The sequence below is a fragment of the Lepisosteus oculatus genome, chromosome 12 (assembly GCF_040954835.1).
Source record: "Lepisosteus oculatus isolate fLepOcu1 chromosome 12, fLepOcu1.hap2, whole genome shotgun sequence".
In the NCBI taxonomy this organism is placed as follows: Eukaryota; Metazoa; Chordata; class Actinopteri; order Semionotiformes; family Lepisosteidae; genus Lepisosteus; species Lepisosteus oculatus.
This window is the reverse complement of record NC_090707.1, coordinates 12938671-12965746: the sequence shown is the minus strand read 5'-3', so window position 1 is coordinate 12965746 and position 27076 is coordinate 12938671. Positions and strand designations below refer to the sequence as shown.

Here is a 27076-nt window from a genome sequence, read left to right as displayed (position 1 = left end):
AAAACATGCCTAATACGGTTCTCATACAATGAACACAATATGCTAGGGTGTGTCTTTTTAGTTAAAAAAATAAGTATAATGGAAATGTAGGATTGAGCTAACTTTTAATTCATTAACAATAATTCATGGATTTGTTTTGCAAAGACTAGAGCTCTCAACCGCATAACGGAACACTGCTAAGAATCAAGCTGTTATGTGAACTCTGTCCACACTGAACAATCAATCCAACCAGAAAGTTGTAAAGGTCACACATAACTGTTATTTTGGCTGATTAAAAATAAAAACTGAGAATGCTCAACGTTTTTAAATGTCACGATTTCTTCAAATGTTCATTAATGTAACCAGCGGTTCATCGTGCCCATTCTGTTTATTACTTCTTGCCGTCCATCTTGAGCACCCTGACGACTGCGATTTAATTCCCGGATTCCTACAAGTAAAAAAAAATCACCATTAGGTATGGTACACTAGTCTCACGAGAGAGAAAAAAAACCATGTAAATTTTGCACACAGGGGTAATATTAATTTCAGTGTGGGGGAAAAAGACAGAAAAGGGCCATTTTTACGCAGAACCAGCTGTGATAAGCAGTTTGCAGTAGCTCATGGCAACGACGTACTGTATAACGCTGCTTACGACTGGAGTGTCATGTGACGAGGGCCGAATGAGGGGCTGCTCTTACGGAGGCGTTTTCTGTGTAAACAGGAAGTTCTCCCATGAATAAGGTAAAATTAAACGTTTCCTCCTTTTCATATGGCGTTAAAAGTTCTACGTCTTGATTTGATTCCTTTCTTACTGACCAGTTATTAACTTAGTGTTCCCCTTGATATAGTATTTTAATTTCGTTTTGTAAAAATGTTCTTGGTTTAACAGCGTTATCAGTAGTACCTGTTTCTGTCCTGAAATGATAAAAAAACAAAAATGCTGAATGAATCGCCGCATTATTTGCTCGCCAGTGTGAAGATCCCAGCACCTATTTCACAGTGAACGACCCATCACTCTCATCCTTTGTTACCTTTGCACAGTTTTGGATAGTATGAATATACTGTTTCTGAAATTTTAGGATGCAGCTAAGAAGTTAAAATTTGAAACATGATTTGCTAATACGCACGTATCAGTTTTTGAAAATAGCATTATGGAGTTTAGGTTTTATTATGACTATCGCCGTAATAACCACTTTTCTTTTCGTTGTAATGCTGCGCCACCTTGCGTTGAGAAGTGAAAAATGAATAAAATGGTTGTTTTTCAGGGGACGTCTGGGTTTTGCGGTCAAAATGGTCTCGCTGATTTGTACCCTCGAAGATCACAGAGACGACGTGAACTGGTGTGCCTTCTCCCCTACGTGTCTGGCAACTTGCTCTTTAGATAAAACAATTCGGCTGTACTCAACTGATGACTTTTCGGAGCTCCCCTTTTCCCCTTTAAACGGGCATGGCTATGCGGTCCACTGTTGCTGCTTCAGCGCCTCTGGTGAGCTCTTGGCTTCCTGTTCAACAGATGGGACGACTGTCCTTTGGAGCATGGACACTGGAGAGATTGTAGCGGTCTTGGAGCATCACGGGCGCAGCCCAGTCAGGATCTGCACTTTCTCTCCGAACTCCTCCTATCTGGTGTCTGGAGCATCTGATGGGACTGTGATGCTGTGGGATGTCGAGTCGAAAACACTCCGCAGGTAAAGTCACTGCTACTGCACAAGAGCAGGTGTTAGGACTTTAATCGGAACCAGTGCAACAAGTTTATATTCTGTAACAATTGAAACTCAAAATTGCCACCAAATATATTTCGGTTCCCCATTTTCACGTTTCGTGCAGTGTTTTACTTTGGTGATTCGAAATGCTTGCGATGCGTTTTACTAAAATTAGTTAATTAAACAACATTCAACTCTATCTGCTGTAAATTGATTTCTGGGTTGTAAACCAGTGTTGAGAGATTTGGTGCAAAAATTAATAGTCTGTAAAACTAAACAGATTGCTTTTGGCAAGGCTCATTAGACAACTGATAAGGTTTTGACATCAAAATTAACCATTCTGCAGCTCTGTAAACTGTTTTTGGCCCTGTTTTAAACAAACATTCCAAGTGAGTCTTCAGTGTCCCGGTAAATATAAATTCCAAAGAGGGAAGAATTTTCTGCTCAACATGATGATCTTTAAATCTCTCGTCATCAAGAAATATAGTGTTTACACCATAAAAGAAATGTGTGTAAAATTTAGATTTGCATTGTTTTGTAATTGTTAAAATTAATGTTCTTTCAGGTCAGGCTCTGTTAAAGACAGTTCAGTGGTTGCGTGTTCATTTTCTCCTTGTGGCCAAATGTTTGTAACTGGATCCACCTATGGAGATATAAGAGTCTGGGATCTTGAAATGAATCACCTTCTTGCTGTGAAAAATGCCCATGACCTTGGAGTGACCTGCTGCCATTTTTCTCCTCAGCCAGTCAATGGTAAGATTAATATAAGTCAGTGTGTTACTCCTTTATTATATTTTAAATATGACACAGAGTTTACTAGCTTTAAATTGTTTTCTCACTGTCAAGTGCCCTTCATTAAAATTTCAGATTGTGTATAAGGACCTTTTTTCTTAATAGAAATTATTCTTTATACTCTATAAGAATATCATTATCATATCTTATATCAATATCATATATACAGTATATAAAGAGAGAGAATATCAGAACCACTACAAGCGAGAGAAGGCCATTTGGATCATCTAGGTACCAGCTAATTTATCCAAGCATCTCCTTTAGTCATTTTTTTAATGAAGCTAGGTTATTGACTTCAACAACAAGGCGTGTTCCATACTCCCACATAAAAATGCCCCCTGTTGTCGATTTTAAATGTATTTCTATGTAGCTTCCATTTGCATGTACTTGTTCATGTTTCACTGATTATGCTGAAGAAGTCCAATGCCTTGACTTTAACAATGCCTTTGAGGTTTTTAAGTACTTGTATCATGTTCCCTCATCTCCTCTGTTGAAGACTAGAAAGGTTCAGTTACTTAAAGTCTGTCAGTGTAGGATAGTCTCTTAACCTACATAATGTTTTTGGCTGCTCTTCTCTGGACTGAATGCAGATCACCAATATATAATTTCTATAATGTGATAATCAAAACTGTACAATTGTGTAATGTTATGTATATGTATTATATTACAGTATTCTAAATGAGGCCTTACTAGTGCATGAATCACATCCATTAAAGTTCTGCACAATTCATTGTATATATTAATTGTGAACATTCATATTTTTATTACTTCCCCACACATATAGAACATGTTAATGATGTGACATAATACGCACTTAGAACTTTTTTTCATGTGTACTCAGTATTTCCCATTGCATACATGTAGTTCAATTTTACTACATGCATGCAAAACCCTGCACTTATCTAGAATCTCCATCTGGTCATCTGCCAAATGTTTGTCCAAACTTGAATTTTATCTTAATCCCTTTGAAGTTAATTTATTCTTTCTACGGTATTTGCTAATCCTTCTTTTTTGGTATCATCTTTGAACTTGACTAATTTACTAGCTGTACCAGACTTAAGAAGATCATTGATCCTAGTATATAACTCTGACGTACTCCACTAATTAAATCATCCCTTTAGAGCATTCACCCATATCTCTACTCGGGATTAAAAACAGTTGAATAAACAGAAAACAAACACGAACATTTACCATATTGGCTGCCCCTTTTAATTTGGGAATTAATCTTTAATGAGGATCTTTCTCAAAATCTTCTGCAAATCTAACCCTTAATATCCCAATTCATATGCTCTGTGCGTATCCATTTTTTTTTGCTTGTTCAGAGAACTCATAACAAATTGTTTAAGCAAGACTTAACTTTTCCAAATCTATATTGAGTGTTCTCTAATGGTTTCCCTATAGGGAATCCTTTGATTTAGTTCTGATATTTATTTCTATAACCTTAAATACAATAGAAATCAGACTGATTGGTCTATATTACTTGGATCACTTTTGTCACCCTTCTTATGAATTAGAAATATATTTCCTTAGTCCATGGTTAATAGAGTTACATCAATGGCTTATATATAACATCTCATTTTCTCAAGGATAGTTACTAAGATACCATCAGGCCATCAGGCACTGAAAATTTATTAACCTTTAGTGGTTTCTGTACCTGAAACAACTCTGCCTTGTATATGCGAATACTACATAATAAAGACCTTTGTCCTTTCACTGCCAGAAGCATGTTGTTGATTTCTTTCTAAAGTGAACACCTGAGTGAAATATTAATTTAGTATATCAGACATTTCCCTTTCATTGTTGGAAAATTCCCATTTTTTGGACAACATTTTTTGTCATCTACAGCATTATAATTAAACCCTTATAATTCGGTTTCTGTGCATTATATAGTTAAAGAAACCAGTAGATGCTATTTCCCACAGAGAAATAGAGAAATTAACCATATTTTTGTTTCTTAATGTATTGGAATTAAATTCTGGTTGTGTCTTTGCTGTCCACATACTAATGCACCTCTATATGCAGTCTATAGATAAATATGGTGACACTTTGTGTGAAACTATTTAAAGTGTAAGACTGTGAATAATGTTCATACTAACAGAGTTTAAATTGTAAAATCAACATGACTAATTGTTAAAAAATACCACACTTGCCCATTTTTTAAAAAAATGTTATTGATGGGGTAGCATACATTTAGAAATGAATGATTGGACTGTCACTGCTAATTAGTTGCTTGACTATTTGAATTAAAGAACAGCTTCAAAATTAATATGGAGGTATAAAATGACACCGCCCAACCCAGCTATTTACAGCTCACCATGGTTAAAAATTAGTGGAATTGTAGGACATCCTCCTACATGTGCTTCTGAGAATATTATAGCTCAAACTCATTTATACTGTCGCATGATATCTGCTTTCATATGAAAATGGATGTGGATTTCCTGTTTTTAACATGATTCTCACAAGTAAATAGAATACACCCTGTCTCTATGTATGTTTTTCAGTCACTAATCCTCTTTTTTTTCAAATGTGCAGATATATCATATGTAAAGCAATAGTCCTCCACAAGAATGTTGTCATATAGATAAACATGAGCAGAGAAGGTGTTCTGCTAGAACAGTTACGTTTTGACATTAGCTAAGAAAGCTACCTCTATTAGCCAGTAATTCCAAAAAGACTTAGAATAAAAATGGAGGCAATGCCACACAGAAATGAAGTGTTATGGATTTTTAAATTCTCAAAATTGATAACTTACAATTTATTTAACCAGGTATACCTGAGAACAAGAGGTATGGAGTTGTGGGCATATGGAACAAGTTACCTAGCTGCTAAAACCTAGAGTAACCAAAACCAAATGAACTAAATGGCTAAGTGCTTTCCTTTTGTTCAAAAGCATTCAAATGTATTAAGTCGATAGAGGACAAATCCTTGTTTTCATTGATGACTTAAAAGTAAATATTTGTATGGAAGATCATTTGCTGGAGCAATTCGAGTGAAGTATAATGCTCAAGGGTATAACAGTAGCACACTCCCTGGATTTTGAACCCACAAGCCCCTCTATCCATGAGTTAAGTAACCAGGCATTGCTATTTCTCCTTTATTAGGGTTCATAAGCATGACATTATCACTACCTCTGTAAAAAATAGTTTACTGGCATGTTGTTTGTGTCTTATGGGCCACAAGCTGCTGAATTTCAGGCATGTTGTATCAGTTGTTTTGCAGTTGAAGGTACCCTTTTAGTTATAAATTGACACCAATGGTAAAATTCATCTCTTCCACTGCTTCTGTAATGGAGCAGGGCAGAGGTGTTCATGTGGCTGATTTAGTTGTTACAGATGTATTTTGATTTGGCTGTGGATCTGGATTCAGTAGAGGGTAGTTCTACATTTACTACTTTACATTGTGACTACAGATTACGAATATTAGAAGTGTTGTTTGGAATGATGCAATTGTAGGATAGTTCTAATGGACTGTTGGTTTCTATAATGCTCCTGAGAATGCTTTTTACTTTCCAGGATACATTTGTTTATATATAACATATTGTCTTGAAAGAGCAAGAGGAGTTCTAAAAATAGCACAATTCCTGTAATTTACAGTAGTTAAGTGTGTTGTTTCTTTACTCTTTTTAGACAGCCTTCCAGTTCAATCCCGACTGGCTTCCTGTGGTCAAGACAACATGCTGAAAATATGGACTGTCACACTTCATGGAGAATCAGGTACACATTCCCCAACACTAGAAGCTTAATATATAAAAAGAGACATAAATGATTCCTCTGCTATGAATCTAAAATGAGTAATTAAATATGCATCTACAACTATTTCTGATGTACATTGTACACCGCCTATTAAATTTATTGGCTTATAAAGTATGCTTTTGTGACTGTTTATTATTTTATTTTATGATTAAAATATAGTATTGTTTTATACTAAAATGCTACAGGTAAGCCCTGAGCTCAGTGTTCTGCATTAAAACAATATGACATTCAAAAAGCATGAAGAAAACACAAAAATATTGCTGAACAACATGAGTCTGGTGTTTTGTGGTCTGTTATAAAAGTACTCCATTGATATATATAGAGATCATAGAAATGACAGGGCAGCTAATTGTAGCCTGGTTTGGGGCAAACTGTAGGTAATAAAACACTCTTGATTATTATATTCTTTTAGCAGCATTGAAATGAACAGAAAATACTTCATTAGCAGTTTAATGATATATAGCTGCAGGGGGTCACATAAGGCATACTTAATATGATTTCACAATAATCTTTCATTTGTCTTACGGTCACAACTTTTGCTTGTCTCTGTTGGTACAAGACCCCCGTTCACCTCAGGCAATAGAGTTCCATTCTAAATGTCTCACCTTTTTAACAAGCAAAATTAGCAACAAAATTGGAGGTGATAACCAGAATTCTGAAAGTTAATTGCCATTAAAAAATTAAATTGAAATTTTGATCATAGACAATGTATTTTTTTGCACGTACACTGCCTACATGTCAATGTCTAGCATTAAATCTTGTACCATTTAATATCTTCGTTGCTGTGGAAACTGCCATGGCTCTTTGAGGACTGGGTCTTGTGTCACATCCCTGCGGGACTGTTGTTTTGCCTTTGTTTTAATGTTGTTTCCACACAAGAATCCTCCAGACAGCGTGAGCAGGCATGCATAGCAAATACGTGGAACAATCAGAAATACTGAATCCCTGCTCCCCCCTAAAACTGGAAGGGTTGTAGAATTATGTTTCCCCATTCACATTTACTGCATTTGTATAGTAATTAATGTTTTCAGCCTGGTAAATAATCCCCCGCTGTTCTCTTTGTCGATGTCTTTTTGTGCTGGTGTTGTTGTCAAGCTGTTCACGAGTCTGCTTTTCTGAAGGCACAGTTTTAATGTACAGTAGCTCGCATGAAACTTTTCAAGTCGATTGTATGCACAGGACTTGAAGACCGGATTCCAGTCACTGGACACAGCAGTAACACTAGGGCAAACACCTTAATGCAAGGCAAGCGCAAACAAAAGAAACTGATACCTTGGCTTCTTTCAAGAAATGCCTAAATGAAGTCAGAAGAAATGGCTCAAATCAATTCACTGCTGAATACCAAACGAGTTAGATGAGCCACACGGCTTCCTTTGCCTTGCAGACTTCTCATGTTTTTAGTGCTCACAAGCCTTGCGCCAGAAATAAAGATGGCTTTTAAGAAGAAGTAGATGGAAGAAAAGAATAATGGCATTGCTGTTTTGATTTCTGATTGTCTGAGAAAAACAGCATTGTGTATTATTTCTGTTTTTATGACCTCTACTTCCTACAGCTATAGCTCAGGCTGCTGTGAGATGAACCATTCCACCCCCTGTCTTTGAAAGATGTGCACTTCAGCTTCCTGCTGTGGTGACATTCTCTTCTTTCTATTGCTGCAGGATTCAGGAAAAATTAAATGCATTACCAGTGTTTTTATTTCTCTGTTCATAACCATGAAAGCCAGTCAGTGTAGCGTTGTAGTCAAGGCTTTACAACAGCCTTGTAGAGTTCAATAGGCTGGTTTTGCTACATTTCATTTGCCTTCCTACTTTGGCTCTCTTGACACATGGCACTCCCAGGCAGTGACTGCAGCGTTGCCTTTGCCCTTTACCCTGCTTATCAAAATTGAGCCGTGCTTTTGACATAGGTCTAAGTCTTTTAAGTATGTCATCCAGGCACATCTTATTCTTGAAGCCAGCCTTATTAATGTAGTGTTATTTACGCTATATGTGTCACTTATGGCTGCTCTGGACTTACTGTTCATTTATCACTTAAAAACTGTACTTAAAAAATGAGAGGTAAAATTATAAATGGATGCGTTGCGGTTAATAAGAGATGTTCCCAGCTTAAAAGAGATTTTATTATGTTCCAAATATACCGTAAGTAATGACAATGAAGGAGAAAAGAGGTGACAAAGGTCTTAGAGTAAATAAGTAGTCGTTAAAACAGCAATGTATTTGCTATAAATCTGTTTTGTATTGATTTACAGGTTGTAAACTTGAGCTGATGTACACATTGAGGGGTCAGAGTGCTCCTGTTCTTTCCTGCATGTTTTCATCAGATGGACAGCTACTAGCATCAGGGTAGGGATTTCTCATTTTTCTTAGTCAAATTTTAACAGCCCTGAATAGGGCTATCCAGCCCCAACTCAAAACCTTCTTTTTGGAGGACTTGTATGAACAGTATCTACATAAGTTAGAGGTGGAGAGCTGTGTCTGTGTGTGAGGTTAAAAAAAACAAGGTTAACTCTGTGTAAAAGTAAAGAGGAAAAAAAAAACATGTTTCAACAGAGGAGCCTTCTTTAGGTGTGTGGGTGGTTGAGGAAGGTGGTTCTGGAACTGTACATAATATTGGTAGTAATACTTATACCATATACATGAATCCTTCTATTCAGGTGTAGACTGTCTTAATCACTCCCTCTGAAAGCATTACAGTAAACGTACATCTTAGAACTCCCCCATAGAGATTCTATGCTTGGAGTAGGCTTTTAGATTGCTGATATCTGAAAAATGTGCTGCAGGTGTGTTATTTCTTTGTTAAGGATATAAGGTAACATAGGTTCCCACAATGAACTGACCCAAACTCAATGTATTATGTAGCTGAATAGGACATATTCCCGTGATATACATGGGATTATGTCCTGTTCAGACTTGCTTAAACTTGAATGTGTGTTTACTTGTCTATACAGTATATGAAGGAGTGGGAGTACCATGTAAGTCACCAGTTTCTGGCTTTATTAAATGCAAAGTCCTTTGTGGACTCATTCTTTCAGTTAGACCTCAAAAGGGTGTTTTCGCACTCTTTGTTATGTACTCTCTGACAGGAAAGCAGTGAAGTATTTACTTACATTATTTGTTGATTATTTCTGAGAGATTAACTGAAGTCTTAGGCTTCTTTTCTGTAATACTGTGCAAGGGGTCCCTGATACGGTATGCTGTGCATTGTGATTAGGTATCAGAATTGGTTTGCTTCTAACAAAATGGCTTATATGGGGGAATTTCTCCCTATAAGAATAATGTAAAAGAGGGCGCACCGGAGCTGTTAGAACTAAGACATTAGACCCTTTTCCCATTAGAAGCAATTGAATATGGTAGGGATGGGGACTGTAACTTTACAACACATGCACATATTTAGAACTCCTCTGGAGTTGTAGGACCTTATTTATAACCTTAGATTTTAAACTACTAAACAATCACACATTTGTAAAGTATTTCTTTAGCAATCAGTTTAAAAGAAATGTATTTTAAATGTACAGAAGTCTATTAAGCAGCATTTTAACATACAGTATCAGTCATTGTTATGATCTTACGTGTTTTGCTCGATTTGCTCACATCAGGCACTAGTTATGTACCATTTGAGATCACCAGTACATGAAAAACCGGCTGAGGAAGAGGAGAATCAGACAGGAGGGCGAGTGTGGGAGAACATATAACATATAACAGTATCTAACATATAACATATAACAGTATAGGGGATCCTAGGTCTGTCGGACAGTTTTTGTATATATCAGCCAAGTAGATGTACAGTAGATTTACAGTCATTGTAGGTTTTTTCGTCTTTGGATAGATTGGTAGTTCAAAAGGGGTGTTTATATAGCATAATGTTATGCTGATAAAATCACATGGAGAACCCTATTAAGAGCTTGCCGGGAAATCTGAGACTTACTCACTTTACTTACTTACTCCACTAATATTTAATTCATTTCATTAAATGTTTTAAAGGGAAGAAACAAAAGCATTAAAATTTCAATGTAGATCTTAGCATTTTTCACATTTCACAATTATTCTAAAAGAGGAGGTAAAATGTTTCACTTCATCACCACCAGAGGGATCTGTGCTATTGAACACGAGGACTGCCTAACTTATACTGTACTGTGTGTATTTCTCTTACTGTATGCTTAGACTGTGCAACTTCCTTAACATTTAGTCATTATCTAAAGTCTGTGTCACAAAATTAATTTTGCAGAAGATGGAATATAAACTTAGGCTGTGTAAAATCAGAATTATGATGTTATGCTCTTTGTGCGTTTTCGTCATTATAGTAGAATTATAACTGGCAACTGGTTTTAAGGTGTTATACATTTTGTGTATTAATGTGTCTCTTTTGATACTAATAGCATGGTCACTAAATTGTCGGTCTGTACAAAGTCAGATTACAGTGTGAACAGCTCATATTTTGTAGGATTCTTGTATGAAGTGTTTTTTACATCTTTATTTTATGTGCTCTTTTCATGCAGTTCAGTGGATAAAACTGTGACTATCTATGATGCTGTAAGTAATACATTTTTTTATAAAATGTTGGTTTTATTTAACTTTTTGAATCAAGAATTTTGTATCCATTGCTGTTTAAGGTCGGAATTTGTAGCATTTGTGAATTAAGTTTTTCAAGATGTTGGAAAACCAATAACAACCTGTGCAATGATAAATTATATGATTATAATTTGTGTAATTTTGTGTTTCTTTTTTTAAGAATCAAGGAATCTTGCTTTACACCTTGACCCAACATGAAAGGTAAAGAACTTACATTTTTATAGATAAACTGAAATTTTATTCCCTCAAAACGAGTTCTGAATATAACAACAAAACTCTTATGATGATCTTTCAGATATGTCACAGCCTGTGCCTTCGCACCAAACTTGCCATTAATTGCCACAGGGTCAATGGACAAGACAGTGAATGTTTGGAGGGTGGAAGATGGAGCCAGTCCCTGTGGTTAGTACTGTATTTCACATTTCCGCAAGAGTTCTATATATCTCATTTCTACAACAAACTCAGTAAACTCATGCGCATTTGTCTATTTGCACAATACATTCATGACTTAAAAGTCACAGAAAGTACCAGAAAAATTGAAATGATGCTGTGATGTGCTTAATTACTGATGTGTGCTATCCTAATACATTATACCAATTTACAATATACAGTAACTAGATTTAGTGATACCCTACATGCATATTACCAACTGTTTTTTAAGATCACTATTTTTGCAATACCTAGTTTGGAATGGTCAGTTGTGTGTTTTACACATCAGGAGAGAATGGGGAAGTCTATGCGGGCTCCTCCAACTCACCCACCTTAGTGCCACGTGCCTTTTACCACATCACGGCCAACTCAGCCCTGAACTGGAAGTTCAGGCCTATACTTGATACCCGTCACTGACAATCACTGACAGCCTGCAAATAGTGGAGGCCACAGGCATCACTGTGTCACTGGGAGCCCCTGGCCAGACTGATAGTGAGGGGGCATGAGCTGAGGAAAAAAATACAATGGCACTAAAACAGTATTAGAAATATTACACAATATATACTGTATATCAAAATCAAGAAAGATAACAACAGTCTGCTTAGATACCATAAAGAAGAAGAAGAGCTTAGAGAGGATTTGGCACTGAAAGTAACTAGTGGTGACAGCAGTAATACCAAAATACTCTTCCAAAAAAGGGTTTAAATGCTTCACCTCCCAATGTGCTACTTTTCTGAACATGTTCTATTACTAACACAACTTGCTAGCTTTTATTAACTGTAGCTTTCTTGAACAGTGTATTGTTGTTATATATCTTGTGTACCATTTGTTGACTTTATTCCTTCTAAATTAATTCCAGGGAAACAAGGAAAGTCTTTACCTGGTAAGTTGGTTCCTCTAACCTTGCTCTTGGGGGACAGTAAACACATTTAGTGCTGGTTTGCTTGTTTCTTTTTGGTGGTGGGTTATTATGAAGAGAATGAAGGCTGAAAGGACAGAACAGCAGCAAAAGCATTGCAACGCATAAGAACGTTTTTACGATGAAGTTCCTACCCACAAAGTAAAAATAATTTCTGTCACCTTTTAATTCTTATTCTTGACAATTCATTGTGTAAGCTGTAATTACAGGTTATTGATATTTGTTTGCACGAAACTCCATGTCCTATTAATTCCTCATTTCCTCATTTTTGTTTTTTTTTTCGTAATTGGGGAGATTTTAAAAATGATAATTGTCCCTTAGCACAGATTACATTTTAATAAATTTAAATAAATTCTAATCGATCAGACAGAATCCCATAACTCTTGGAAGTCAGTGTTATTTATCATGGCAGGGCTTCTCAGAAACTTGTCAGTGTGATTAATTAGCATCTACAATTAGTATAAAGCATTTAGTTCCTAATTCAATGTGCACACAAGGCTTAGGACCATTTAAAATTGATTTGGGAGTTGTTTGTGCTTTTTAGAGGATTAAATGTTCTTTTCTGACCCCTTAGTACGTCAGATCAACTTTAATATGGGTTATAGCGTTGAGGTTAAGCCAAATATTATTCATGGTGTAGATTCTTCATGAGCTACAGTTTATACTTAAAAATGACAGCTTTGGTATTATACATTTTATTGTTTTATCTTCTATTGTTTTTTTGCACAGTTTTAGATGATTATATCTCCGCTGTGGAGGTCATAGCCATAAACAAGTCTATTTGTTTTTAAATCTTTATTCTATTTTTTTCTCTTTCCTTTTTAGTTGAACCAATGAGCCATTCACATGTAGGTAAGACGACATGTATTTTACTTCAGTTTTTATTGCTGTTACTCTTAATATTGCATTAAATAAATGAAATGGAGCTTGGCAAGCAATCCTTTATTTTAGTAGTCCCATAGATCCAGTGGCATGTAATTGATTAAATGTCAGGAGGTCTTTGTATATTGAGACATTTCATAGGAGGTGATGATGAAGGAACATGTATGGGGAGATTTTCCGAAAAGCATTAAATCTCAAGGATAGGAGTTTGGCACTGTACTCAAAACCTCATAAATTAGCTCTCCCAAAGGGTATTTGCTTAACCTTGCTAAAGTACAATCAGAATATTCTAGGATTTACAACATAATAGGTCTGCAAGCACCCACAGTCAGTATCTTGAGCATGGAACACTTTGCCTGTTTATGTTACAAAACAAGTATGAATTGTAAGTGAATGTGTAGAAACTATAAGCTAGACCAGAATACATTTTGAGTAAGAAATTGTTTGCCAAATAGCCAAACAGTTGAAGTCAGTGATTTTACTAATTGTTTTCCTAGTGCATTAACCTGAAGTTGTATGTTTGATTTTAGAGCTGTAGGGTCTTTTGTGTACAAGCAACCACAGTAAGTCTGACAATGGTTAGTGAGATCTTTGGAGGCTTAGGTCTACAAGGTTAGAGATTACAGAAGCAGCTATACTGTCTCTTTTGTCTCCAAAGAAAGTTACCTGGATCCGAAAATCCTAAATAAAAATCCTTTAAAATGCCCACTTAGAAATAATCTGTAAGCTTGTGATTTTCGGCTTGTTCAACATGGAGCATCCTGGAAAAAGTCTTAGGGATTTTGAAGCTTTATAATATCGTTAAAAGGGAACAGGGCATCACTGTGGCAGAAAGGCACAAAGGCAGTTTAAGGAACTATAAGAACTACAGTACAGAAGTGGTGGGTATTGGAAGCCCATTTGATAAACAGATCTCAAGAGTGTGACACTATTCTACCATTTGTGATTAAAGAAGAAATTGTATTAGTATTATATTAGCAACACACATCCATCAGTCACTTAAGAAAGTAGTATTAACCACTTAAATGGAAAATTTTACCCATGCATAAAAGGGAGACGAAACTGAGTCAATTACTTACAGACCAGTAAGTTTTACTCCTATTCCATGTAAGATTATGGAAATGATAAGTACATCTAAATGGATATATGGCAATAGGAGTCTAAGTAAAAGCATGGATTTAAGAAAATGTTGTTAGAATTCTTTGATCAAGCAACAGCAGTAATGGATACAAATAAAGTGTATGATACGGTATATATTTTCATTAGGTGTTTGATTCTAATTCTTAGAAAATTATTAAATTATAGCTAAGCGAGTTAATATAAATAATGGTATTGCTCATTGATTAATAAAAAAAAAAGAAAATACAGAGTACAGATATGGGGAAAATTCCCAGACTCGGGAAATGGAATCAGTGGAGTACCACAGGGATTTTAGGTCCAGTGATATTCCTGATTTATATCATTTACACAGGTGTAGTTAGTAAACTAGTCAAGTTTGCATATTATATCAAAGTAGGAGAATGAACAAACACTTTAGAATCAACAAATAAAATTCAGTTTAGAGTAAAAACATCTAAGAGATTATGTTTAATCTAGACAACACAGGATATTAAATGCATTTAACAAAACTAAATATAAAATGGAAAACAATGAGTAGCTACCAATGAAATTATATAAAATAATAAGAGGTTATAAAGAATGGTTACATGGAGATGTTTTTTGAAAGAAGCCAGTGATTCAAATTTAACAACATTACGACGTACTGTAGCTTATAGCTTATTGCATACCCCCACAACACTTTGTTAAAGACGTTAATGTTAACCTTTCTGATTCAACAGTGAAATACAAACCAGAGGACACAATAAAACTCTGGAGAAATCTATTTAAAAGAGAACTGGAAGCACTTTTATACACAAAGGGATGTGGGGATCTGAGCCAAGCATCACTTCTTTACAGGAACAGATGAAATCCTCTGGTCAGTTAGCTACTAACTTTCAAATCTAGATGTGTTAAACAGCCTCCTCTCATTTGCAAACATTTTTTAAGAAACTTTACCATTGTGTATTAACATCCTTAGAATCTGTTTTAATTATTCAGAGTTTTCAACACTTATTAAAAATATACAGTTTAAATAAAATAGTGGTATATACTAAACTTTCAACTGGTGAAATAATGGTTTGTGTTATGTATACTTCAGTCTAATGTAAACATAGGCATTGTAAATTATTTCAGGAACAAAAATATCAAAATATGTTTTAATGCAAAAAAAAAAACAGCTTCCCACTTACTGTATGAACCCCAACTTCCTCATTTTGACGGGGTAGCACTGTGGCAGTGTTATTTGTCTGGTTGAAGAAGCAAGCCATAGCTCATGCAAAGTTGGTGGATATGGAAGAGGCTATTCAGTTAAATTAATTTTGAGACATCCTCAGCTCCCATTGCAACCATTCAACAGTATGATGACAGGACATGTAAATGATGGATTTGGAGTGCTGTGTTATTTAGTGGGTTTGGAAACAACACCATAGCTTTATCTGAAAGATGAACGTAAAATGATATACAGTATGTTTCAACAATGTCGTCTGAAGGTTTTCTTTGATCTCAAGTGCACTTCCAAGGGCTGGCACAAAGCTAGCAGAACAAATCCCAGGAGGAGTTTGGATAAACATGCCGAGGACATGGAAACATGATTAAAGCATTATTGATAGAAAAGAATGTACAGTTAGTTGGGTAAACAGATTATGAAACAGTGATCTGCATTCACATCTCTTTTTTTTATCCAAGTTTTAAAAAAAGCACACAGTGAAGTGGAGAAGCATTGTTACTAACTGGAATGTGAATGGAACGTTTTCATGCCATGCTCACAGAAGGGAGTTCTAGATAAGTGAGGTTTGATTATATATGTGAAAGGCTTTATTGAAAGTATCTTCCTGTTTGTGTTCTTCAGGAAGGGAGCTGTCGGGCAGGTTCAAACTGTTGGTTAGTGAGTGGTCGGAGGAAGATGTCATGGCCTGGCTCTGCGAAGAGGGCTTGGAGGAGCTCGTCAAAGTTTTCAAGGCAAACAACATTGATGGCAGCGAGCTTATGAGGTTGAATAAGGAAACTCTTACCACGGAGCTAAATATTGGTAAGGATCACTTAGAACAGGCCCTTGTACCAGAATGATGTAATGTTTAACTTTATGCTGGTTTGAGCTTCCAAATAGTCACCTTTCCTGTTCTGTGATCAAGGACTGAGAGATAAGGACTGATTAAAATCTTGTTTCCAGTTAAGAGTTAAGGTGGTTGTTCTTTTACACTTTGACAGATGATCATTAGATTTACTGTTTCTGGCTTTTCAGAAACGATTAGCATAAAGTCAACAGATGACAGTTTTAAGTTTTGATCTTTTTGATCCCCATTTTCAAGAACCCAGGCAATTTCGACAAAACAAAAAAGATTTCTTACTTTGATTTGTGGATAGCATGACTCATCCTAGACACTATTTTAATTACAGTTCATATCAAGGCCTGTAAAGGATCCAAAGCAAATATATGTCAATAGAAAAAGTTAATCCTGTAGCTTTCAGAATTTCCATTAATGAATGAGTTAAATGAAAGACATACAGTTGAAAAGTATTTGTCTCCTCCTTAACCTACTGCACACAAAAAATGCAATGCAATTAATTTCAAAATTTCTTATTTTGTATAAGAACAATACAACAGTAAAATAACACGGTACTTTAAATGGCAAAATACATTGCAATAACATACATGCATGGAAAAGGTGAATAGTTTTGACTTCTGCAAACAGTTGTACTGGTTTGTACTCATAATTGTAATTGGCAAGGAATCATTGATACAGACCACAAACTTCCAACTAGCTCTCATATAAGTAGAGACACAGAGTTTGTTAATAAGCCAAGAAAATGTTGTGAACATTAAAACAATTACTTTCACAGCTGGCAGAATTGGAAAGTGTGATATCTAGCCAAAACATCTAGTTATGAAGCTGGATGTGGGGAAAACGTTTTACAGGTCAGATACAAGCAGCTTTCTAAAGGCTAAAAGGCAGATGTAGAAATTTAAAGCATGTGTATACTTTTTGCCATGCATGATATCAGGTTTTGGCAATGTATTTTAATGAATATAGCATGGTGTACACTTTATTTTAATTGCTGTGTTTTCCCTTATATTTCTGATAAGAATATGTTTCAGACTGTTACTGTCTGCAACTTATTTTGCAGTGCATGAATACTTGCTTTTGACTCTGTGTTTGTGATTTTACCACAAAGTAACAATTTATACCTAAAACATAGTGAAACAGTTTTGAAATAGTCTGAAATAGATTTACAGTGTAAAAAGTTAGCTGTATTCTTAGATTGTAGATGGAGATAGAGTTGGATGTACTAGATAAAATCAGTTTAGATCATTTTCAGTAATTAGCAGATGTACATGTTTTTCCACTGCAATACTGTATATTTTTACAAATGGGGGTTCGCAAAACTGGTCAAAATCAGGAATTGACCAAGTGGTTTAGCCTGTAAAATAAAAAAAGTAAAATAAATGTTCATACCCTCAACTTGTAAGTGATTTCTCTAGAATATACCCGAGCGGTTGGTATAATTAAAGGCATGTGAATTCTTTATTCTCTGGCACATCTTTGTTAAAAAGAGTAATAATACAGACACACTTGGTTAAACAAATATTCATTACAAAAGACAAGACAAACACTATGCTACAGACAGCAAAACATACAACACACAAGTTACTAAATTTACAGAATGTACAAACTAGGCCTTCCAGAGGCCTAATATTCTAATCACCCATAATCCCCCAGGTATTAAGTATTAAACTCTTAAATAATGCCTCCAGAGGCCAAATAAGAGATAAGATGCCTTTTTTTATGAATGCAATACAACCTGCACTTAAATCACTCTCTTTGTTAACCCAGGTGACACAAAATAAATGGGAGCCTATCTCCCTATTCTAAATGTGCACACCTAAGATGGAAAGATATCTCTAACTATGGTCTCTATTACCCAGGAATGCAGAATAGCAAGCTCTTTTTAGTAAGGTTCAATTTCTAAGCTCCAGTCAGGTTTTGTTTGGATTATCATGAAGTAGGGTTCTCACCTGGCACAAGCTTCAAGTTCACAACCTTCTCTTGTGGTCTGACTTTCCTTCTCTCCCTATTCTCTTTCTTCTTGTCCTTCTTCTTTGTTATCTCCCCTCTCTATGGTCTTAATATGATCTTTAATGGTGTGTTTTTGTACAGCCCATTGACAATCATTAACTCAAGACATAATCACATAGGTACTGTATATTAAGGTAAACTTGAAAATTCTTTTTGATCAGTGGACTTCCCACAACTCAGCAAAAACATCCCCTCTGCATTGAAGCTAGAAGTGTTTACTCTGCCAGGTGTCACAAACTTTCTTTAAACTCTTAGACACTTCCTAGTCACCTACAGCTGAAACAATATTATTTCTCCAACATAATATATGGCACAATGCTTCTGTTTTTGGTTGTTTATTAATATTAGAAACAGTTGGCATGACCATTTATCTTTTAATTATTGAATGATGCAAACTACCAGATAATCTGCTTTGTGACTTCCAGGATTATCAATTTAATTCAATTTAACTTCAATTGCCCTACAGAACCTTTTCTTCAAAATGTAGAACAAAGTGTGATCTACTGTAAATATTTCCAGTAAATGAATCTGAGAAATGTCACACAGTTTAAATAATCTGCCAGAATGGGATCTGGTCATTTGGATTAATCTCAATCTAATCTTTCATTTGAAGCAACGTGTTTTTAACTTTGATCATGGGAGTAAGTTTAATTTTCAGCTTTTCTAGCGAAAGGTTTAACATAGAAATTTAGAGAGCCTAAATGTTGAAGCAGTCTATGGATCGTAGCCATTATTGTTGTAGACCAGTTTCAGCATGCTGTATTTTTTCTGCTGTCTTTTCATTCTGTTGGCATATTGTGATCTGATTTCCAGGTTATAAATTAGTTCGAGGTTAAGGTCCGTTTTAGAATCTGTTAATCTGAGAGCTACACTGTATCTCTCAATGAGTCAATGTCCCGACTAATACATTCTCATGAAATATGAATGAGTTTTGGTACTTTTGTACAATGAAATATTTATAACACTTACAGTCCATAAACCAGTTTGTCAAACAACACTTCACTCACATTGTTATTTAGTCTTACTAGTAATTATTCATACATTATAAACATAAAAAATATAATTCTGTGCATTTTTACAAAGATAAAGTACACAGATTTTAGATATTTATTTGATTTTTTCAACATTGATTGAACATTCATGACTGACCATAAGACACCCAGGTAACTTTGACTTTTGCATAAGCACTTAAATCTCCTCATTAGTGAGAGAGTCCATTGGCACAGGGGATGGGGTGAATTCTCATTTGAATGTCAAGCCTGGTTAAAATCAAAAAAGGAAAACACGGAAGAATGACTATTCCCTGCTTTAAAAAAACAATGAATATTTTCATTTCTGGCTTGAACACTCACTGTCGCCTGCTGTCCGTGGTGCTCACAGCCAGCAATTTTAACTTGGCAAGACATTGCAGCCACTGTCTGTTATTGATAGATTTATGGTCTGAGAGAACATTCTTGCAAGATGAGGGAGTAGGTTGTGCCATAGATGTCTTACTTGCCAGGCTTGAGCTCTGTTTACCATCTGTGGGGTGAGCCTGATGTGTGGTGTCTAGGGCCAGAGACAGTGAACAGTAACATCCTTGTCTAGGCATTATGAGCATAATGGGACAGTCCTTGTGACTTATAAACAGTAGTAGGCCCCCCACTTGATGGGGGTTGCTATAGCTATAAGTGATAAAATTCTTCTGATGCTCAGTATATGTAATCACAAGCAAAAAACAAAGCAAAACTACAGTGACAGCCATGCAGATCTCATGGTTAGACACATCAGGTAAAAAAAATCTAAAATCATTTTCATATTAATTTTAAAATTTCCTTTAAATGTTACAGAAAGTGACAGAACCTCATTTGTAGAATATAGAGATTTTACTTGCTGCTGCCTGTTTTTCGTTTGATTTTCTGAAATTGGGGAATACTGATTATTTTTACTTTGTATACTCCTTAATATGTTAGTATAATACCATCTTTGGAAATTGCATGTCAGTATAATTATTTTACTATTTCAACTCTTTTGATTTTGCAAAAACTGTAAGTGCACAGCATAATCAGGTGGCCACTGCAGAGTAAACCAAGCAAGGTCCTTTTTTTTCCCCTTGAAATCCACTCAATCTAGTTGTGTGCTTCCGATTGGGAGGTCCCGCTCACAGCCAGCAAGAAAGAGTCCATTAAGCTGTGAACCATAAGTTCAACCTCTCCTACACTCGGGCCTTAATAGGTTAAGTCACTCTTAACCTACGCCCACGTCTGCTCACTCATCGAGTCTACAGGTGCTGCAGAATTAATAGGGAAAGGAATCATATTCCAAGTATAAAAATAGATCTTGCCTTATCTTAAACGTGTCTTATAAATCATTTTATGTAATTTATGATAAGATAATGTAGAAAGTCTAGAGTGTCTGCTGTTGTAGACAAGATATCACTCTGTGCAGCCGAGATTGCGTCATGATCAGACTGTGAGATGTCACCTCTCATGCAGTGAGACACCCTTCATATGCAGTACTCATTATGTATTGACACTTTAAAAAAAAAGTTAAAATGGAATTTCATATTAGTGCCTTGTATCCAGTTTTTCTGCAGATAAATCCTTTCTACCGTATTTTGTTCTTATTAGTACATTTAAGATCCTTCCAACAGATTGGTATTCATTACATTAGCAGCAAAGCTGAAGACACATTAATTTCCTTTCACTATCTACATTTTAATTAAGATTGCGCCTGTTGCTTGCCTTGACAGACTCTGCCTCTCCCACAGCCCTGAATTGGATGAGTTGGTTAGAAAATGGTTGGATGGATTCATTTCATTTTAGTTGTCTAGCATTGCTCAATCAGAATTTCCAGTTATTAATGTTTCGGAGGAGAAGGTTGTCCTTGAATAGATGAACATGTCCATTGAGTAGGATTTTGATTGAAGTAACAAGCATTTAGTATCAGGAAAGATGAGTGTGATTTAATTGAAATTACTGTTCTTTGTTTGACAGCTGAAGAGGGTTTTTGTGGCCTCTCTTGTTAGCAGGGATGCCCTGCAGTGTGTAACGAAGACAGGGCTGAAACCCAGTAATTTACTACTTGGGGAGACGAATCAGTTAATATCAATGTGATGCTACTGGATGTGAAAAAAAAGAGAACCCAGAAATTGGTTTCATATTCTGCTAAGTATTATAATAGCTGTGAGTGGAGCACACAGGTGCTTTATATAAATATGGCAGTTTTTCAAATGCTCCTTTTTTTGCTTTAGTAAAAGTAGATGGTAATTAGTAGAACTGTTCTCATTTTCAGTTCTCTTTTCATGGTGTAATGAGAAATAGGCAGTGCCTTTTGATGCTCCATCATAGACAAATACTTGAATCATATAAGGTTCTTTAGATAACTACACTCTTTGTTAAATAGTCCTATACATTAAAAAAACACTGTTATGTGTAAATTGATTTAGCCGTGCTTGTTAGAAGTATACTAGTATATTATAAGTACAAGTGTTGCGCAGTTTTTTTGTACTTTTCAGATATGCCACTTCTATGGATAGTGAAACCCATTCGTGTGACACAGCCTTCATTTCTAACCCCCACGTTGTTCTTTCTCATTTGTTTGCCATTGGGAATGTGAATAAGACAGTACCTTGATTTTTTTTCCTTTCAACTTTTTATCTCTGAAACCCAGAAAGGTCCAGTGATAGTGTTATCACATTCTGATAAACAATAGAGGTTGTCATATGCATTGACAATACGATTGTATTACGATGTTCTTGTTTCCATTTCAGCAGCATCAGTACAAAACTGAATCTGAACTGTCTAAAACATGCTGTAACTCTGAAAAGGTTTTCATTTTTTTACGTTTTTTCATAGTGACGAATTATCCTGTTAATATTCTGCCTCGCATTCATCAGCTCACATTCACACACATTTATAATAGATAATGGTAGAGATGAGGGTATGATTATTAGGATTTTTATAGTTTATTGTTAAGACGATCAGTAATGCAGTAGTGGCAATGTTTTTTAAATTCATTTGGCTTTTTAGGAATACACTCGTTTTATGAATTATATATGTAAATTGCATATTAAGAATTAATTATGTATACATGATCAGCCTTGCTAGAGTTTGGAAAGACCAAAAAATATACATCTCCTCTTTTAAAAGGGATTACAAAGCAATTGGATATTTTTTTTTGCAAAATGGCTTTGCAAACCCAATTCCTTCATTTTTTTAAATCAGAATGTCAGGTATCTGAGGGATATAACTGTACCTCGTTAAATAGTGCCATCTTTAGTTTCTTGATATGCATTGCTTTGGTTTAGTTTGCTGTTCTTAACACAAATGCAATTGCCTAAAGAAAAAAGGCAGCAATAGCTTTCATCCTAAATAAAGTATTGTTTTGTTTCATTTTATTTTGCAACATTGTTAGACTGTTATACCTTTTTTGCCCACAGTTTAGGATACTAGAGGTAAAGGGCATTTGCTTTGCTAAAAATGATGTTTTTCAAAATAACATTTTATTTTTCATGGAAGATACAATAAAAACAGGATGTGTCCCTTTTTGTTAAAAACGCTCTACAAAGTTGCCTTGGAATAGAGTTTGTCAGAATTATATAACAGTTTAGAAACACAGAACTGGAAAATATACTCAAGTTGACATACTGTAGTTGACATTAGATAGTTTCTTTTAATGTAAACGCATATAACTTTCTGAACTACAGTTGTGCATTGGTATTAATCCACATTAACAGTGAAACAAAACATTTTAATGATACTGTAGGCCATACAAATTACAGTGTACATAATAAATACAGAAATCCTGGTGAATGTATCTATCATTAAAAAATCAGCTTGTTTTTAATGTAATATGGCATTTTAACCCATGTCTTAAAAACTACTTTAAAACATAATGGGATAGTTATTGACAAAATTTTAAAACTATGATAAATTACATAGACTCAGTAGTAAAACAATGTAATTCATTATACATTATGTATATCCAACACAATTTTAATTTGATCCACTGTGTATCCATTTATCATGTGTGTGCATTGTTGTACAGTAAAGTCAACATGCTGTATATTTGAAGTGTTTTCCAGATTAAACTAGGGGTATTCAGTAGTGCTCTTAGAGGGCTGGAGAGTCTGCAGAATTTCAAGGTCTCTAATGTAACAGTACTCAAAAGAGCTCAAAGAAGCTGCTAAATGTGTCCAGTTACAAGATGGTTTAGCTCGTTAAGAGACTAATTGGAATGAAAACCCATGGATACACTGGCTCTCCAGAACAGGACTAGACTGTTTTGCTGTTATGAATTTATCCATGAGATGATCATCAAAAGAAAAAATTTCAGGATTCCAAACAGCTTTATATACAGTATCTAGGGAAAAACTATTTTTACATCAAGAACATGAGAGTTAAATAGGTCTGCATTTGATCTGACATTCCAGCACATGACCATAGAGTCCAAAATTGTGCATGCTAGTAAAACCACATTTTTTATGCGCTATTTGACTGTTTATGTTAATCCAGAGCACCTTTCATGTGTATCCGTTTATATATATATATCCCACTGAAACAGTGTGATTTAAGTACCATCTTCAAGGGTATAAGAAGAGGTTACATCCCAAAACCTGAGATCTGAACCTACAACCTTATCGTTAATAAGAGCCTTATCATCTAATCAATACTGCTGCCACTAGAAGAAATACCTTCCTACATGCTCAATTGTAACAAGAAACAGGGTTTTGATTTGGTGCATTGAGTTCACTAATCTGTAATTGATGTCTGGGAATATTAAGAACAAATCAACAATCAATGCACTGATTAATTATTGCACCACAAATCCCTATACACAGGATAAAAAGCTGCTGGCTATATCACAGCAGGCAGGGTCAATAAAAACAACACTTGCTCATCCACAATCAGTAGTGTTGTCCTTTGAAAATATAGGGATCAACACATGTTCTTTAATGTTTAACGTACTTTAATGCGTTTAATGTGTAGAATACCATATGCCCTGAAATCTGCTCTAATGCATGACATGTAAAATGTTTGATCTTGATATGTGATTGCTTCTCTTCTCATGTTTCAGATATGGTATACTGTAGCAAATAGAAGTGTACAAATGTCCGAAATTGGATTTTGAAACCTTGCAAATTATCATTGGATTTTATATTCTGTTCCTTTTTTGTATGGTTTTAGAATCTGTTGGACTGCGTAATAAAGTCATTCGTAAAATTGAGGAGCTGAAGATGGAATCAGTGGCAGGTATTCCAGACGAGTTCCTCTGTCCAATAACCAGGGAGGTTATGCGGGATCCTGTTATCGCTTCAGGTATTTGATTTCTCTTGGACCAACTTTGGAGTTCATAACAAGGCATTTGTGTGGAATTTCTGATCCGTCACATGAAAAAAACAAATGCAGAACAATGTTCAAGAAACCATTTTTGTATCACTGGATTGAAAAGCTACTACAAAGTAGTAGGTAAAAAAGTAAACTACAGTATATGTCATGTTGTGTTGTTTTCCTTCCCTCTTTTCTGTATGCAACCAGCCTTTAGCTTTTTAAAAAAAAATCCTTTCTACCAACATTTTGCATAAGAAATTGCATATTCTGTTTGATGAACAGACTTTCATTGACCTAGGTTGCAGTATGTAGCCTACAACAAGTTACATACAGTATGTGTGATCTTTTCCATATAATCTATGCACCTTTTCAGTCATATGCATCTTCAAGTCCAAGCTCTTGGTCTGCTTTTGAGGACTATACAGAAGTCAGTTTGAATTGGAAGTTCTGTAGGATATATTTAAGAGGATACTCAAGGAGAGGATATTTAAATAATAGAAGTCAAATCGTGTAATGACCACATGCAGAATTACCCCCTGACAAATCTATGAGGATGAAATGTCAAGTTTGAAATCTTGAAATTCGATAGTGAATTTATTCCCAAAGGATCTCAACACATTTTACACACAGCAGGAATTGACTTTATTCACCACTGTAAGTGTGGAGCAGATCAGGTATAGAAGTGAGCAATAACTTCAGTAACTGAATGAAGCTAGTCTAGATTGTGCAAGCACAGAGTGGAATTTAGACAGGGTACCACCCCTTCTCTTACAAACACTGCCATTGGATATTATATGACCAAGTAGTTAGAAACACAGAGTTCACCAGAAGGGTCTGAAATAGTTTGAGTTGGTAAGATTAGTTTAGTCAGTGTTCAGAAATTCACCGTCGATAGGAATCCTCATGGAAAACACCCATTAATGAAAAGGTATAATAATATTAAAGCTATTAAAGTCCATTAAGAATCTAAAGTTCCTTTTGTTTTGTCCTTCTTTAAACAGATGGCTATTCGTATGAGAGGGAAGCGATTGAAAGCTGGATTAGCACAAAGAAGCGGTCAAGCCCCATGACTAATTTGCCTCTGAAATCCACTGTCATGACACCAAACAGGACCCTGAAAATGGCTATTAGTCGCTGGAGAAGCAGCAAGTAGTCAAACACGAACACTCCTCTATTCAAATGCAATCACGTTATTCTAATCAGTTTTGTCTGATTGCTCTGAATGAAGCAAGGGTATGGCTTTTTTTTAAATTCCTCTGAATTTAAATTGCACTTTGGAAATAAAAAGATTGTTTTTAGCTTTAGATAAGAAAATGTCTTCAATGGAACCTTTTTTTGTTTTTGTTTTGTCAAATGTGTATAATGTAAGTATAAAGTGTTTTTGGTTTCTCTGACCTTTCATCAGATTTCTGTATTTTTAAGGTTCAAGTGACCACCATAACATTTCATTATCTCAATGAAAACCAAACTGTTGAGAATTTGGTACACCCTTCTCCATGTTAGTTTAAGCCTTTTTTACTATCCAGATAAAAAGCATTGTACAAAAAACATCATTTTTCAGACACGGCTCCCTGCTGTGACACTGTGTTTAGTTATTTCTTATCAGTGGTGGAAATTCGCCTTTCATAAAATAACCTAACACTACCCTGCCATTCTTAGTGGGACCAACAGCTAAAAACAAATCTAAGCAGGCTCCACAGCCAAAACTTTGTTTTCTTTCTTCTCTTTTCAGCATGGATTAAACCTATTACTTGTTCTTTTGTATATTATTCATGTTTGTTAGTAATTTTCAGGGTGTATGTGTGGGGAGGAGATCAAGAAGATTTGTTGACATTTATTTAAACTAGATATTCAGCATATGACAAGAAGTGTTAATGGTTGAACTGGTCAGAAAGACAAATTTGGAGAATTAAGTTAATTTAGGTGTTCTATTAGATGCAATGAACAATTTTGCATTGTAATTAAGAAATATTAATGGCTTAATAAATCCTTCATGGAGGAAAAGCCTGGGACAATGAAAAATGTCAACTCTACACATGAAACAGTAATGTGAATAGTAATAAAGCAATATTGCACTAAAACCAGTTTTTATAACTTAATGGAGACCCTTTTAGGGTTGCCAATTTTATGAAGGACACTGCTAGCATACTAAAGGCTTTTGTGGAAACCAGTAAGGTAAATGAAAAGCACTTTTTAGTTCATTTCAGGTAGAGAATAAATGCATGCAAAAATATTTCTCACCTTTAGCACCTTAGTAATATTTTTAAGATGATGGGTATTTAAGATTCAGTACATTTTATTATATCATACTTTTCATATCCAGTACCCAGGATACTATGGCTGTTTTATTGGCCTTATTTTCACTTATTTCTTGATTCAACATAAAAAGCAGAATAGTACTATTAGGTGCTTGAAAACTGTCAAGAGATTAGGGTTGTCACCTACTGTGAAAGTAATTTTCAAGAAAAATAAATACACAAACATTGAAATTTTTATATTGCTGCCATTCACGTGTGATTTTATTTCTAAAATATATTTTTTGCTCATTAAGAAAAAAGAATCTTGTT

At 35.2% G+C, this 27076-nt stretch overlaps 1 protein-coding gene across 3 annotated transcripts; it reads left to right on the top strand.

The window, feature by feature from the left end:
• Positions 1-620: 620 nt before the first annotated feature.
• wdsub1 (WD repeat, sterile alpha motif and U-box domain containing 1) lies at positions 621-27004 on the top strand. 3 transcript variants are annotated; one of them, XM_015358720.2, is made up of 13 exons: positions 621-720; positions 1245-1667; positions 2248-2435; positions 6101-6187; positions 8475-8568; positions 10722-10755; positions 10955-10995; positions 11090-11196; positions 12083-12106; positions 12968-12994; positions 15972-16151; positions 24366-24497; positions 25511-27004. In XM_015358720.2, the coding sequence occupies exons 2-13, from the start codon at positions 1270-1272 to the stop codon at positions 25660-25662; spliced, it is 1464 nt and encodes a 487-aa protein (XP_015214206.2). In that variant the 5' UTR covers positions 621-720; positions 1245-1269; the 3' UTR covers positions 25663-27004. The 3 variants fall into 3 exon arrangements, with proteins under 3 accessions (XP_015214206.2, XP_015214207.2, XP_015214208.2); XM_015358722.2 differs by having other exon boundaries at positions 627-720; positions 1493-1667; XM_015358721.2 differs by lacking the exon at positions 15972-16151.
• Positions 27005-27076: the final 72 nt, after the last annotated feature.

Bases quoted from the DNA above. Each gene is read 5' to 3' on its own strand.
- wdsub1 (XM_015358720.2), top strand. From the start codon at position 1,270: ATGGTCTCGCTGATTTGTACCCTCGAAGATCACAGAGACGACGTGAAC. The intron at 6,188-8,474 runs GTACACATTCCC...ATTGATTTACAG, and splicing joins CACACTTCATGGAGAATCAG to GTTGTAAACTTGAGCTGATG. The intron at 10,756-10,954 runs GTAAGTAATACA...TCTTTTTTTAAG, and splicing joins CTGTGACTATCTATGATGCT to AATCAAGGAATCTTGCTTTA.